Below are 15,743 nucleotides of genomic sequence, written 5' to 3' on the forward strand. Positions count from 1 at the left end.
ATCATGCTTGTTTGAAAACTGAATGCTGAATCTTGACAAAGCTTCTAGTATTCATGTATGATGCATGGAAGTAGGCTTGGAAATGAAGCACCTCAGGAAAGATCCAGGTTCAGCCCCCAGTCAAGTCTCTGCAGGGTCCGAGGAAGGACAACTCACTCCCATCAACAAATAAGAATAAAAATTATCAGTGGCCAGATTGAGAATGGGTGGCAAGCCCCTGTGAAGTTTAGATGGGGCATCCAATAATATTCACAACAACAATGAGATTTATATATCGCTTTAAGGTTTCCAAAGCACTTTATATATCTTATCTCATTTGAGGTACTCTTATTATTACTATTTCATAGATGAGGGAATTGAGGCACACAGAGGTTGAATGACTTACTCAGGGCTACTAGTCCAGCTAGTACATGTCTGAGACTGAATTTGAAGTCCAGATTTCTTGACTCCAAGCCTAGTGCTCAATCCACTGTACCACCTAGCACCTTTCACCTGCCTATGCCTTCTTCAGGTTGGTCTAATAATAATAATTTGGTCTAAGGAATTTTAAGGTTTACACCTTTTAAATAGAATAACATTCAGTTTTGTTCAATTGGAATGAATTCTGACTCCATGATTAAGATGAATGTAAAATCAACCTAGAAAGACAGATTGGAGCCAGTTGATCAATTAAACATTTATGAAGTGCCTACTATGTGCTAAGAGTTTTCTGCTAAAGAGTTTAAGAGGGAGCCTTTGGAAATTCCTGAACAACAGTAAACTGGTGCTTTTTGAGGGAGTGCTCATTTGACTTCTGTATGGAGGATGGTAATTCCAGATTTGTGTTCCATGTCTATGGGAAAACCAGCTAGGCTGGCAAGCCACTTGTTAGCTATCTGGAATCTCTTAAGTGCCTTGGAATGCATTCAAACTACAGTTACTATCTGAAGGGAGGAAAATGATAGGAATTGGGTTCCCTCAGAGTTATAGAAAATTAATGTTCTGAGACATTGTACTGAGAGGACTAGAGCAGCCATACTAAGGACTTTCCTTATTCTGGGATTCCAAGCCTCAAGATGGTGTCAGAAAAAGCTTAAATTACACTAGACAGATACATCCTATATGGGTCAAACATTGGGTCTCCTCGGTAGACTCACATAGGTTTTGGATATTGGAAAATTATTGGAAGAAATCAGAGAGAAAGCTAGTCCTCATTGATATGTAAATTTCAAATGATAGAGAGATGCAAGGGATTTGATTATCATTTTTGTATCATCTTCATCCTTATCATCATCCTCATCTTCACCATTGAACATCATCAGGAAAGATATATTGGACAGACCTAAACTTTCAGACGTAAAACCTTTCACATGTCCAAGTGTTATTTTATTGCTTTTTGATTAAAATCTTTCCCACATGCCTACCTTAGCAAACAGCTAGATTAGTAAAGGTTTTAAAAGTCAAACGTGAGCATCCTCATTTTATTCCTAAAGCCATAAAAAACCACTGAACATAATTTTACTTTTTCTGGATGACTCAGAGTCCTCATTCCTTAAATATGTGTCAACATTTTGGGATCTTCAATCTCACTGATGTTAGTACTCCTCCCATTAGTGAATCAACTTATCACTTTAATACTTTAGAATAAAATAATCAGTGTTAAAGAGATATGGTGGCTAGAGGGTCACACTTCAAGGCAGGAAAACCTGGTTTCAAATCCTATCTCTGACACATATTGACAGACAAGTCACTTTGCCGCTCCAAACATCTCTCTAATAGTTTAATTTAAAGACCAATTCCCATACTAGGAATTCTCTACTTTAAAGACAATGTAAGTTGGGGCCATCATCCCCCCCTCAAGAAAACCAAACTCACAAGTAGATAATACTTAAACATTTATGGAGCCCTTTTCTCACAATTACCCTATAAACAGGTACTGCAAGTACTCTTATACCTATTTTATAGAAAAGGAAACTAAAACTCCAGTAAGGTAAATGCATATAACTTGCTAGTGCCAAAGAGAAGATATACACTTATCCCAGAACCTGAATTCCATGTCCAGAATTCATCTCGCTAAAACATGCTTCCTCTTAAACACTTGTACAATTCTATTTTAGGGGAAATGTCACTTGCTAACACATATAACATGACTCTATGTCTTTCAGTGGTTTACCATGAAGATCTCTTCCATAGATATCTCCTTCCATTTTTCTCTAGATCCCTTCTCATACACTTACCATGATTTCCCTTGTCAGAGGGAAATGCTTATGGTGTATAATTTGGGAGACAAATCAAACAGAAAAGCTTTATTTCTAATGTGGGCTGAGGCAAGGAGAGATTGGTTGGTTGATAGCATCCTTCTATCAGTCAAGGAAACTCAAACTGTACTTTCTTACTGAAAGAGATAGAGATAGATAGATGGATGGATGGATAGATGGATGGATGGATAGATAGATAGATAGATAGATAGATAGATAGATAGATAGATAGATAGATAGATACATGGATGGATAGATATAAGGATGGATGGATGGATAGATAGGTAGATAGATGATAGATGGATGGATAGATAGATAGATAGATAGATGATAGATAGATGGATGGATAGAGGGATAGATAGATAGATAGATAGATAGATAGTAATATGAAAGGAAAATGGAAAACCATTTTCCTGAGTTGACTGGAGAAGGGCAAAAGCTCACTAATCTTGTTTAAAAGAACAGGTTAAAGCAACTTTGTTTTGATTCAGGGTTAGCAATACATGGGCCTAAGGGAAGAGCAAAAATATAAATTTAGGGATGGAGTGGCTCCTCCCTCTTCTGTGACCACATGCCTGTAATTATAATAATTTATATTCATTTTGTATTGCTTCTTGAGATCAGGGACTATATCACATCCATCTTTGAACTTCTAGTATCTAGTAAAATGTCTTGCCCAGAATAGGCATTCAAAAAGTGGTTAATGGATAAATATATGAATTAATTAACATAATATGTGGGGCTTATCTATATAGGTAATATACCACTATATGTTGCAAAGTCTTTAAAATTCTGTCAACTAAATTTTCATAGTTCTTCTTTTATACCCACAGTCCTCAGAGCTATGGTTTTCCCATTCATTTCAGTCAGTGTGGTGACCTGATGGTGACTGTAGAAATGCAAACATCTTAATCAAAGACTGAATTCCTCACTCTGTTCTAGGGACTCCCATTGTAAATGGTGTCCTGATGACTTCTGGGGTGTGCACAGAAACATTATTTGAGGGGAGACAGTAGCCACTCTGGAGCATCTCCTCACTTTGTCAACATTGGACTATTGGGAGAGGGTATAGAGGAAGAGAATGGTTTGTGTTTGCCCTGGACAAACTTGAAATACTTTTTTGATTTTCAGATCAAACCTATTTGTGAGAAACATGGATTGATTTTGTCCCCTTCACTAATGGAGGCTATGGCTAGCCATCAGGATTTGAATATACAAGATGAAATCAAGTAAGTTGAAGACAGAGCCCTATGTTTCTCACCCAGTTTTTCTCTCCAGACTAAGCATCCCCCCTTTTATAAACGATTCTCAATTGGCATAAACATCCTTCACAATAAAGGCCATCCTCTTCTGAATCTTGAGTTTATCAATATCCTTCCTAAATTGTGACCTAGAGAAATAAACCTAAAATGAAATAATTTCTGCCCTTAGGAAGCACAGAGTAGACCAGATGTGGTATGACTAAAAGAGAGGACAGTGGTGATATCTTCTCCCTTGTCTTTAACATTCCAATTTTTACCTTTTTTTCTGTATTTATAGTGCTCAGCCATGTGTGACACATAGTTGGTCCTTAATAGATGCCAAGTCCTGTATCACATTATTGACTCTCATTGAGCTTGGAGTTCACTCGGATCTCCTGATCCTTTATGTGGGTTTGCCCCTATTGGAATGAGCTCTTTGAATATAATATGTTTTATGTATTTTATATTTATGTTATAACTCAGCACATAGTAAATGCTTAGTAAATATCTTTCATTTATTCATTCATCTTCATTTTTTAAATGAAAGAAATCCAGATCCTGCAAATCTTCCCTTCCCTCATCTTATATTTGTGATGCTGAGTTTTTGAACCCAACCATATGGTTTTGCCTTCATCCTTCCTAAATTACATCTGATTAGGGTAAGCTCAAACATGGATTGAATCAAAGGAATCTGGTTTTGTCTCAGAATATTTATGATGGTTTTGAGAAACAAAGATATGGGAGTGAGAATGTTGATAGAAGGTAAAGGCGAGAATCTAAGAATAATCTCTAAAAACCACTCCCTAATGGGGAATCAAGGGGTTGAGATCACCCTGCCTTTCCTAACTACCCTGCACTTTAAAGTTGGCAAGAACAAGATCAATCATTTTTTTCCTGAGTTGTTTCCACACTTCCTCTGTTCCTTAGGAGGGTAAAGCAGTCCTGAGAGTCAGTGAGACTAGCCTCACACCTGAATCTAATATCTCTTTGAAATCAAGGTTATTTTAGCTCTTCTCTTTCATCTGCTTCCCCTCCCTTCTTTTGATGTGTCCACATCAATTTTGCAGGTGGAAGGAGGGAGAGCTAGGTGATGGAATAAGTTCGTATACCTCTTCCCCGACACCTGAAAAATAGGGTCGGTTGCCCATTCAAATAAGCCTTTGATGGAAGGGAAAGTGAAGAAGAGATTTAGTTTTCTGCTGAAGGGTAGGAACTCAGAAAGTAATATGGGAGGTAGGCTTCCAGTACATTTTGAAGTGATTGTATCCTTCTACCTCCTACTTTTTTTTAATCCAGAGAGCTGGGTAAGGCATCGAATTCTAGATTTCTCTGTCCTTCCCCTCTAGGATAGCCAAGGACATCACAACAGTGACCTTCAGCAGGGAATTACTCCCCTATGAGATAAATCTCTTCCACCCTCATCCAGCCACTGGCTAAAGCTTCATCTATTGACATAAACCCATTTTGTTAAGGGCTTTATATTCAGACTTATGTCTTTAAGAGATTAAAAATACAATATAGACACACATGTCAGCAGTGAGATGCATGAATCCCTATTTTAGGGCATATTTTCCATTAATCCTCTGTCCAATCAGGCATCTGTTTGGAAAGCGGCTGCTGGGTAATTAGCAGGATTCCAGCTTGGAGCTACTTCCTGATTAAATATCCTTAAAATCAATAAGACATCAGGAAGGATTAGAGTGATGTGAGATTAGCCCCCATCTCACCAAATAGAAGGAGCTTTCTCCTTCCCCCCATCCAAAACTGTCACTGGGGGAACTAGAGAAGGAAACAACATTCTCTGCCCCATTACTGCTGGATTTTTAACTATGAGCTCTTTTGTTCTTCACATCCTTACAAATGAGGAGAGAATTGAGTGAGTGGCTGCCACAGTGGGGGACTTTACAAGAGACAGAGTGATTTGGACTCATCAGGTCTCCCACTCAGAATTGCCTTTCTGTAAGATGAATTCAGATTGGGTGGATTTGAGTCAAAATTAGATTTCTATTTATCTGTTTCCAATCCCCAATAACTTCATACTTTGATTCCCTATTATAAAAATGTGACCCCAAATTGTTCTTTAAAATAATAAATAAAATATAATACAAGAGTCAGTAATAATTATTTTTAATATCTTTCATTATTATATCACCTTAGTTTCCAAATATACCACTTTTCTCCCCCTCTCCACTTCCCATTGAGAAATAACCCCTCTAATAAAAATTTAGAAAGAGAAAAAATGGTGTTTTGGCAAAATTAATCAACATATCAACTAAAACTTATAGGATTTGCAATGTTATATTGTAATTCCCCACCTCTGCAAAAAGGGGAAGGATATGTTTTTTCTCATTTTTTCTTTGTGACCAAGCTAGCTAATTATACTGATGCTTGGTTTAGTATTTTTGTAGTATTTATTTTATTTTCATTTACATTGTTTTCATCATTGTGCGTATTTTCCCCCTGGTTTTGCTTACTTTGCTTTGTATAGGGTCATGTAAGGCTTCCCATGCTTCCTTATATTCATCGTATCAGATACTATAATTATTAATAAATTATAAGTACATCACCAACTCCAACAATTGTTGGGAGGATAAAATGAGAAAAATATTTTAAAGCACTTTGCAAACTTTAAAGTGCTATACAAATGCTTACCTATTATTATTATCCATATTTTCTTTTTAAAATAGGTTTCATGATATTAACCACAATGTTTAGCAATTCCATAAGCAATAGCTTTATATTCCTTATGTCCATTTTTCACCAAAAATATGTACTGCTATGAATATTTTGGTATATTTGAGAATTATCTTTCTGGCAAGGAGTATATGCCTAATTTTGGCATCTCTGGGTCAAGATTTATAGATGTCTGAGTCACATTCCTTGCAAAATTCCAAATTGCTTTCCATCTTAGACCATTCCATAGACCATTCTACAGATTCACCAACAGAATATCGCTCTCCAACATTGACTGTTTCTATATTTATCCTCTCCTCCTCCTCCTCCTTTTTTTTTTTTTTGAGAATTTCTTGGTTGAGAAGACCCTCTGCTGTTGTTCCTTTGGGGAAAAAAAAAACCTTTACCTTCCATCTTGGAATCAATACTACGTATTGGTTCTAAGGCTATTGATTCCAAGGCAGAAGAGCAGTAAGGAGTAGGAAATGTGAGTTAATGACTTGTCCAAGCTCACACAACTAGGAAGTATCTGAGGTTAGATTTGAACCCAGGACCTCTTGTCTCTAGGCCTGGCTCTTAATCCACTGAGTCACCTAGTTGCCCCACCCCACCAGATCTTCAGTTGTTAAAATATTATGTCTATGGACACACTTTCTGCTGGGTCTTTCGAAACTGGAAATTCTTTAAATACAGATGTTTAGAAGACTGAGTGGGTGTTGGAAGAACCATCTAACTAGTTTAGGGAGTCTAATTACCAGGATGATGACCACCATGTGATAAATGAGGCATAGGGGATCAAGACCTGAGTTTGAAACTCAGCTCTGAGACTTAATGTATGGCTTCTTTTCTCTGGGGACTCAGTTTCCCCATCTTCAAAATGAGGATGTTGGACTAGATGACCTTCCTGTTATAGATCCATGAGCTATGATTATTTTTAGACATGGAAACTCAAGAAAGGGACCCATGCCATAAATAAGTGACATACCACTAGATTCCCAATTCTTGGGAAGGAGGAAGTATTGTTTTGCAGTAAATAGAAGTTTAGGGAATAAGGGAAAGGAGGACATAATGATATAAACCAATAATTTCTTGGGAGGAAATAAAGGCTACAGATAAATGTCACAACCTGAAAGCCAGAGTATATGGGGATGGAGCAAGAGATGCAAAGGAAGAAACGAAGAGTTTGAAGAGTAAAACTGATGTGCTGACATCTTTAACATTTCAGAGCAATGAGTGCAGTTGCCTGGCAGCCACAAGTAGGATTTTGCAGGCACATCTGGCCTCTTATTCTGAATGTGATGGGTAGGAAATTCCTGTTATTCTAATGCCAAGAGCAAGTGGGATGATTTTTGAAGGCAGAGGAAATATTAGGTGCTTAGATTAGCAAATCTCTGATGGAATCAGATGTGGGTTGGCTTAGGTGGAAACCTGGAATAAGGGATTAAAAGACATGTTATGGAATGTCAAGATATTGAAGAAACAGAGAGACAACATGGCTTTAGGAAGAACAAATCTTCTCAGACTAACACATTTCCATTTTTATGCAGTTGCTAAATGATAGATAAGGAGTTCTGCAGATAAATGGAATTGCTCTTAACAAAAACATCACAGTTTAAAGGGACCCAAGACTGTACCAAATAATAGTGCTTTATAATTGTTCGATGAGTGAATATTTTTCTCTAGTAAATTCTTTGATTTGGATTGTTTTCTCCAGTTTTAAATGTTTTCCTCTGGTAATATTATTGGCCACGACTTCAGGTCTTCCTTTCAGTTTTATAATCACTCTGTTTCTATTCTCACATAGGTGGCAAAAGTTGATGGAGTTCTTGGTCAAAGCTTCCTCGGATGGGTCTTCTTCTTTGCCCCAACCTTCAGGTTAGTGCCCTGGTTTTGTTATCCCCATCATACTTGGAAGACATGACAAGCCAGTCCCCTACCCAGCTCCCAGTGTAATCATGCCTGAAAAAGAAAAGGAAGTGATCAGAAAACCCATGGAAACCTGGCTTTGATTCTGATCAGCAAGGAGAACCTAGCTGCGACAGTATAAATGATGTGCAATATGGTCCCAGTGGACTTGTGTTCTGTTCTTATTTCTTCCCTTACCAGTGTGACCTTGGGCAATCCTCCCCCTCTCTCCAAGTCTAAATTTTCTCATCTTTCAATCAAGGCATTGGATAATAGCTTCAGGTTTGAAATCTATGGGCCAAAGAACCTGAAATTCATGTTAAAGGAGAAAAAAGCTGAGCATGCCATGCCACGCCACACACCCATAATCTGGAGAGAGTAGATTTCAGAGGGTTGAGAAGGGGAATAGGTAGGTATCATCTCCTAGACAAAAATTCTTCAGGAAGGTCAGATCATGGAGGAGGGGAACCAGTCAAGAATGGAATTTTGAGGTCACAGAGAGAAATGATTCCATTGAATAGAAAAAAGGGCAAGTTGTCTAGAGAGATGAATATGGATGCTCAGGGAATTCACTAACCAACTTAGGTTTTTAAAAGACTTGCAGAAGCTGAAAGCAAGGGCAGGTAATGGGGGATAAAGGTGCAAGTGTCACATGAAACTGAAAAACAGCGTGAACTGAGCCTTGTAAGAAATGCTAACCACAACATTAAGGGTTATATTAGGGGAAAAGATCAGGATCCAAAAAAGAGAGACATCTACTGCTCAGATTGAATAGAGTGATGAAACTGAAGGGGAACAAGGAGATATAATCAATCATTCTAGCAACATGAATTTATTAAGCACCTACAATGTATCAAGTCAAAAACACCTATTAATCACCTACTATGTGCCAGGCATTCTCTCCTGGGAGAGGGGAGGTGGCAAGGAGGGAGGCTGACAATGAATTCTCCTTTAGACATGTTAAGTCTGAGATTTCTCTGGGACATATAGCCTGAAATTTTCAATAGGCAATTCGTGATGTAGGATTAAAACTCAAGGGAGGGGCTAGGGTTGGATAGATTGGTCTATGCTTCACCTATAGAAAGATAATGGCTAAATTCATGAGAATGGATGAAATCACAAAGAACTAGAGATAAAGAATGGAAGGAGGGAGGGAAGGGAAGTGAATTCTTAGCTTTATTTATATTGGATCATAAATCCAGTGAGTTTGAAGGGGTTTCAGAGGCTATCTAGTTCAACCAATACCCTGTCATCTATTTTACAGAGGAGGAAACTCAGGCCCCCCAAAGTTAAGTGACTTACCCAAGAGCACCCAAATAAAAAAGAACTATAGGTGGGATTTGAACTTATGTCTTTTTACTCTAGACCCATTATTTTTTCTGCTACATGATGCTGTGTGGAGGTTATGCTCCCTGATCTCATATTATTGCCTTTTAATGTCATCACTTCATGCCTGGACTATTGTAATAGTCTGCAAGTTGGTCCCCCAGCCTCAATTCCTCTTCTCATTCCAGTGCATCATCCACTCACTGGCCAAAGTAATCTTCCCTAGCAGATCTGATCTCCCTCCTCAATAAGCTTCCATGGCTTCCTATTACTTCTGGTTCATCAGAACCTAGCATCTTCCTGCCTTTTCAATCTAATTGTGACTTTACTGACCTCCATGTACTCTGTAATCTAATGTCACTGGCTTCCTTGATATTCTTTAAACCTCTCACACAGCCTTTTATGGGCTGCCCCCAAACCCAGAATGCCCTTCATCCTTGACTCTATTTCCTATTTTCCCTTCAGTGCTCAGCTCAGATGACCCCTTCCTCAGGAGACCTTTCCTAGTCTCTACCTGGTACCACCATCACCACCAGCTAGTGCCTTCCCTTGGAGACTCCTTTCCATTTGCTCTGTCTACCTCTTGTCTATTCATCGTTGCTTGCATGTTGTGTCCCCCTCCATTAGAATATGAGCTCCTTGAGGGTAGGAGCAATATTTTTTTAAAAAAACATTTCTGGATATTTCCAACCTTTAGCAGCATACAAGGTGCCTAGTAAGTTGACTCCCTGATTGACTCTTATGGCTAGTCTCTGAGGCTCTTAATAATTCCAGGCATTATGCTTTGGGGAGCAAGTCAGGCAACATGAGACAGTTTGGCTCTGCCCAGAAATGCTCACTAGCTCATTTCCCAGAAAATCTCCTCTCTGATGATTGCAGTCACACTGCCGCAGTGATCACTTTATCACAGCTACAAGAGAGTCAGCCGAGCCAGGCTCCTTCTCATGGTCAGTTGAAAGGGGGCCAGCCAGAGCCCCCAGTGCAGGAGGAGACAAAGAAAGAATAAGGCTTCATAGGAGCCAGGAGAACCCCCATTAGTGCCTGCTCCTCAGGCAATCATGGGCACATTCAAGGATTTTATAAATGAGTGTGATCACACACACACACACACACACACACACACACACACACAACTGGTAATTTTCACACACTGGCAAACTTTTAACCAGTGGAGGTTAAAAAGGGCTATTTAGAGCATTTGGTCCAGGAATTCTGAGCCTTTTTCATGTCCTGGGCCCCTTTGGCAGGTTGGTAAGGTCTGTGGACCCCTTCTGAGATCAATGTTTTAAAATGCATGAAATAAAGGACAAAGAATTACAAAGGAAAACAATTAGGTTGAAGTCTAGCTATCAAAAGAATAGTAAACAGAAGGTCACAGATGACCCCCTCATGGACCCATGTTATAAACCCCTGAGCTGGCCCAGTCTCTCATTTTACAGAGGGAGAAAACGGCATCTAGTGGAAGGAACATTGAATTCAATCAGCCAAATACGAGTTGGAATCCTCCCTCTGCTGCCTCCATCATCATCTTCATCATCATAGATCAGAAACTGTAGTTATAGATATTATTATTATTATTATTATTATTATTATTATGCTGCGGTTGATTTACTCTGAAGTTGAAAAGAACTTTACAGGCATAGCTCATTATGTCCATTCAACAGTCTTATGACAGAGGTGGCCCAGCTATGATTAACCCACTTGAAAGAAGAGAAGACTGAGGTTCAGAGTAGTGGAATGTCTTGCAACTAACAAATATCTATGACAAGATGAACCCAAGCTGCCCTGTCTCAGAGCTTCTTATTTTCTTCCAGGTAGCATATCTGTTATGGCCCCTTAAAGTTTTAAGTAAGTGGTCCCATGCTTTGCTCAAGGTCTCATTTTTTTGTTGATGATAATGATGATGATAATGAGAATTTATACAGGACTTTAAGGTTTGCACCATGCTCTACATTTTTGTCTTGCACAATTATTAAGTGTCTGGGTCTGGGTTTGAACTTAATTCTTCAGGACTCCAGTTCTCTGAACATATGTTGTCCCTTAACAGCTTGTGACTCCACTCTGATCTCCCAAACAAAGGTGTGTAACTTATCCTCCCTCTTAAGCTGATGAATTCTTCATGAGCCCACATTCTTCAAGGCAGTTTCTGACATCTGGGTCAGATTGGTCAGCCCCATTGGAACCTTTGAGTATTATTAGTCACCTCTGGGAAAACATCTGTGTTTGTGAAGTGGTAAGAAATAAAATAAAGAGGGAAAATTTTTGTTTGGCTTCCCACATATTTTAGCATGTCCAAAAATTAGGGTGATCAGGATGGCAGGAGAAAGGGGGACCATGTAATAGGAGAAATTGATTGCAGGAAGTAGGGAAGAACTAACTTGTAGAAAAGAAAAATTGGCATGGGGGGAGAGGTGAGAATGACAGATTTCTTCAAATGAGATATTGGGCTTAACACATATTCCAGTTACTGTTATGATTCATTCAGTCAATAGATGTTTGTCAGACACCCACTCTGTGCTTGTCACTGAAGATAAAAAATTTCCCCCAAAATGAAATAATGAACCTATGTTATACCAAGGGAGACAAAGACATCAAGAACTAGATAGCATCAATATAAAGTCAAACTATCTATACATACAGTGTGTTTGGGAGAGAGGACACTAGCAGTCTGAGAGAAGAATCAGGGCAGGCTTCATCTGCTGTTTGTTATTGCTATTATTCTTAACAGGAATTCAATGGACTTAAGATAAAATGTAGGGACTCTCCTACTACTCTTCTGTCCAACTAGAGCACTGAACCTGAAGTTAGGAAGAGGAGTTCAAATCTGATCTCAGACACTTACTAGCTGTGTGACTGGGCAAGTCACTTAAGCTCTGCTGCCTCAGTTTCCTAATCTGTAAAATGAAGATAATAACAGTACTTACCTCTCAGGGTTGTTTTGGCTATCAAATGAGATATAATTGCAAAGTTACTTAGTAGAGTGCTTGGGACATAGTAGTCCCTATATAAATTCTTATTCTCTTCCCTCATAAAGTATTTTTCAAACCTTAAAGAGCTACTATACATGCTGGCTTTTTTGAGTACATGAGGATATTTTTCCTCTTCCAATGATTTCTTCGGGGTATCTGCCTAGCAATGTGTTATTATTGGGTCAAAGAGTATGCATAGTTTTGTAAATTTGGTGGAATAGTTCAAATTGCTTCCCAGAATGACTGTGCCAATGCCCAGCTCCAATGATAGTACATTAATGTATCTGTTTTCCAATAGCCTCTCCAATATTTTTATTTCTCCTGTTTTGGTCCTTTTTACCAATCAGATGGATATGAGATAGAAACTCGAAATTGTTTTAAATGTGAATTCTTCTAATTTTAGTTACTTTGTGGTTATTGATAGCATGGATTTTGTCCTCTGAGAAGTGTTTGTTCATATTCTTTGACATCAGATTATTTGTCTATTGGGGAATGACTCCTATACTTGTGCATTTGAATCTGTTCCTTTCATGTCTTAGATATGATCCCTTTATTAGAGAAATTTGCTGCAAGGAATCCCCCCCATAACTAGATGTTTCCTTGTTTCTGAAAAGTGTGATACCTTTTCTGCATTTACTGATATGTCATACCTGACCTGAGGATTCTAAATGATAGCCTGATACTTGATCCCCTCAGATCTCTGTAAAAAAAAAGGTGGGGGGAAGAATGCTATAAACATTTGCATTATGGTTTATTGGGAGCAGCTGTTTGGGGTTACACCTTTTCTCCTGACCACACAAGCAGTTAACAAGAGATGTTAGGAGAGATTTGGACCAAGGTGTAACCAGACCTTCTTGAGACAGTGATCCATGGCAGAGCAAAGACAGATGGGGGAGGGAGAGTTTGATATTCACACAGTTGACAAAGTTGGAGTTGGCCATGACCAAGGTCCAACATCCAGGCATGTTTGGGATTCCAAGTCTGGACTTGAACCTCTCACCATCTGGTTGGAGACAAACCAGCTGTCTACTGAACTATAAACATCCTTCATTCATGCTGATTATTCATTTATCTTCCATTGAAAATGTAGACTGCAATCTGTCTTGCTGGCATAAATTACAGGATAACCCTCCTGACAGACATAACAAATCGAAGGCCATTAGGAGGGAGTGAATAAGAATATGCCTTTTGACTGAGGATGAATAGGGGGCAGGATTCCTGGGGTTTTAACCTGTGACAGGTAAAACAATAGAGGGAAGACCTATATTTTAGACACTAGTCTTCTGAGAGGGGAGGGAGAATTATGTCCTAAAATTCTTTCCATTAGTCAACTTACATTATATTGCAAATCCCTTGATGGCAAGGAACTCTTTTGGCTTTTCTTTGCATTCCCAGTGCCTATGATAGTGCTTAGTACATAGTAGTGAATTAATAATTACTTTTTGATTGAAGGATGTGTGGTGGCTAGAACTTTGGGTAAATCCCTTTATCTCCATAGGTCACAGTTTCCTTATTTGTAAAGTGAAGGGGTGAGGGGAGTTAAGAAGTATTACATCATCCTTAAGATATCTTCCCTGGCCTAAATTTATGTCACTATTTTCTAGAGAATATTCTGAAACAAAAATCAAAATTCAACTCAGAAACCCTGAATTTTATCCAGTATAATCAGTTAGATGACAGTGGATAAAGCACAGGGTTTGAAGTCAAGAAGATTTGAATTCAAATCCAGACTTAGATATTTACTAGCTTTGTGACCATGGATAAGTCACTTGCCCTGTTTGCCTTAATCCACTGAAGAAGGGAATGGCAAACCACTCCAGTAACTTTGCCAAGAAAACCTCATGGACTCTATGGTCTATATGGTCCCTCAGAATGAGTGGCTTAACCACTCAGTGTCTTAGGCAGTTCTCTAAAATTCTGTAATTCCCCCAAAAGAAGGTCCTTGTACCAGTGAAATCAAAGTTTCTGGAAACAAATGTATATCTTAAAGGGCTCTAAATGTTAATTCTTATTTATTTTTATTATTAGGAACAGAGAAAGAGGAAGTTCCATTCAGTGTTGCAGCTACTAAAGGTTCAGAGGCAGTTCAAAGCTTGACTGAAGATCTTGTAAGTGTCCATGGGAGTCAGGACCAAGGCCAGGGGTTGGTAATTCTATCTTTCCAAAATCACAATAATAATGATGTGTCACAATTCCATGCCTTTTATTATCTAAACCTTTTAATGCTCCTATTACATGTGATCTTTGCAACATCCCTCAATAGAATGGAAGCACTCTGATGTTAGGGACTATTTGTATTTTGGTCAATGTCCCTAGAGGCTAGCAGAATTCCTTGAATAGAAGGTTCTTAGTAAAAGCTTTTTAGTTAAAGTTGTTTACTATTACTATGGGAATAAAGAGGGCTGGGATTATTATTCTCATTTTATGAGAGGAAACAGGGTGGGGGAAGGAAAAAGTGGAGAGATGAGATTTCACATAGAAGAGGACTTGAGCTAAGTTCTGAAGGAAGCAGAAGAATTCAAAGAGAGAAAGATGAGGAAGAAGGCATGCTTTCAAAGTAAAGCAGACTAGCAGTACAAAGGCATGGAGGTGGGAAAGGCATCATTTATTTGAAAATGCAATAAGACCATTCTGGATAGAGTGTAAAGGGAACAAAAGGGTCAAATATGTGCCAGATCAAGCTGGAAAGGGAAGTCAACCAGAGCTCTACGACCCAAACTGAGAAGCACTGACCTCACAGGGCTGTTATCTGGTTCCACTGAGATAATGGATGGACTAACCTACAAACCTTCAAGCACCATATAACGGGTACTATGAACTTTTTCATCACCATTATTATTACTTACTACCATCATTACTACAACTAATATGATGACAATAACTACCAGTACTTACTACGACTACCATCACCACTACTACCATGACCACTACTATGTTCCAGGCACTATGCTAAGTTCTAAGGATACAAAAAGAGGCAAAATATAATCTGCTCCTCATCTTCCTCCTCCTTCTCTTCCTCCTCTTCTTTCTCCTCTTATTACTGTATAATCACTCCCACCATCACAATCATTATTAATATAACTCTGATTCAAGGTCATAGAGCAATCTGCAGAAATTAAATAAAATCCAGATATTTTGAATCTGGTCCTTTGCTTTTTTCTTTCCAATATTATATGGAACTAGTGCCTAAAACTTAGAAGGGACTTTAGCCATCTACATTTTAGGAATGAGGATATGCAAACTAAAAGAGCTTAACTAAAGTGATCCAAAGCCACACTGCCGAACAAAGCTGTGTCAGGCTTTTAGCCTGGAATTTCATACTACAAATTTGGTGTTTTTAGGAGTACTCGAGGCACTCCACTTCCAGCACCCAAATCCTTTTGCCTCAGTAG

The 15,743-nt window shown here is 38.6% G+C and overlaps 1 protein-coding gene across 2 annotated transcripts in view; it reads left to right on the forward strand.

The window, feature by feature from the left end:
* The window catches only part of C2H1orf87 (chromosome 2 C1orf87 homolog), a 62,671-nt gene that overhangs the window by 26,242 nt on the left and 20,686 nt on the right, over positions 1-15,743 (forward strand). For both annotated transcript variants that reach the window (XM_007480488.2, XM_007480490.2), the window contains 3 exons: positions 3,369-3,466; positions 7,956-8,026; positions 14,380-14,459. In XM_007480488.2, coding sequence (XP_007480550.1) covers positions 3,369-3,466; positions 7,956-8,026; positions 14,380-14,459 — 249 coding nt within the window. The remainder of the gene's footprint in view (positions 1-3,368; positions 3,467-7,955; positions 8,027-14,379; positions 14,460-15,743) is intronic.

The sequence above is a fragment of the Monodelphis domestica genome, chromosome 2 (assembly GCF_027887165.1).
Source record: "Monodelphis domestica isolate mMonDom1 chromosome 2, mMonDom1.pri, whole genome shotgun sequence".
NCBI classification, from domain to species: domain Eukaryota; kingdom Metazoa; phylum Chordata; class Mammalia; order Didelphimorphia; family Didelphidae; genus Monodelphis; species Monodelphis domestica.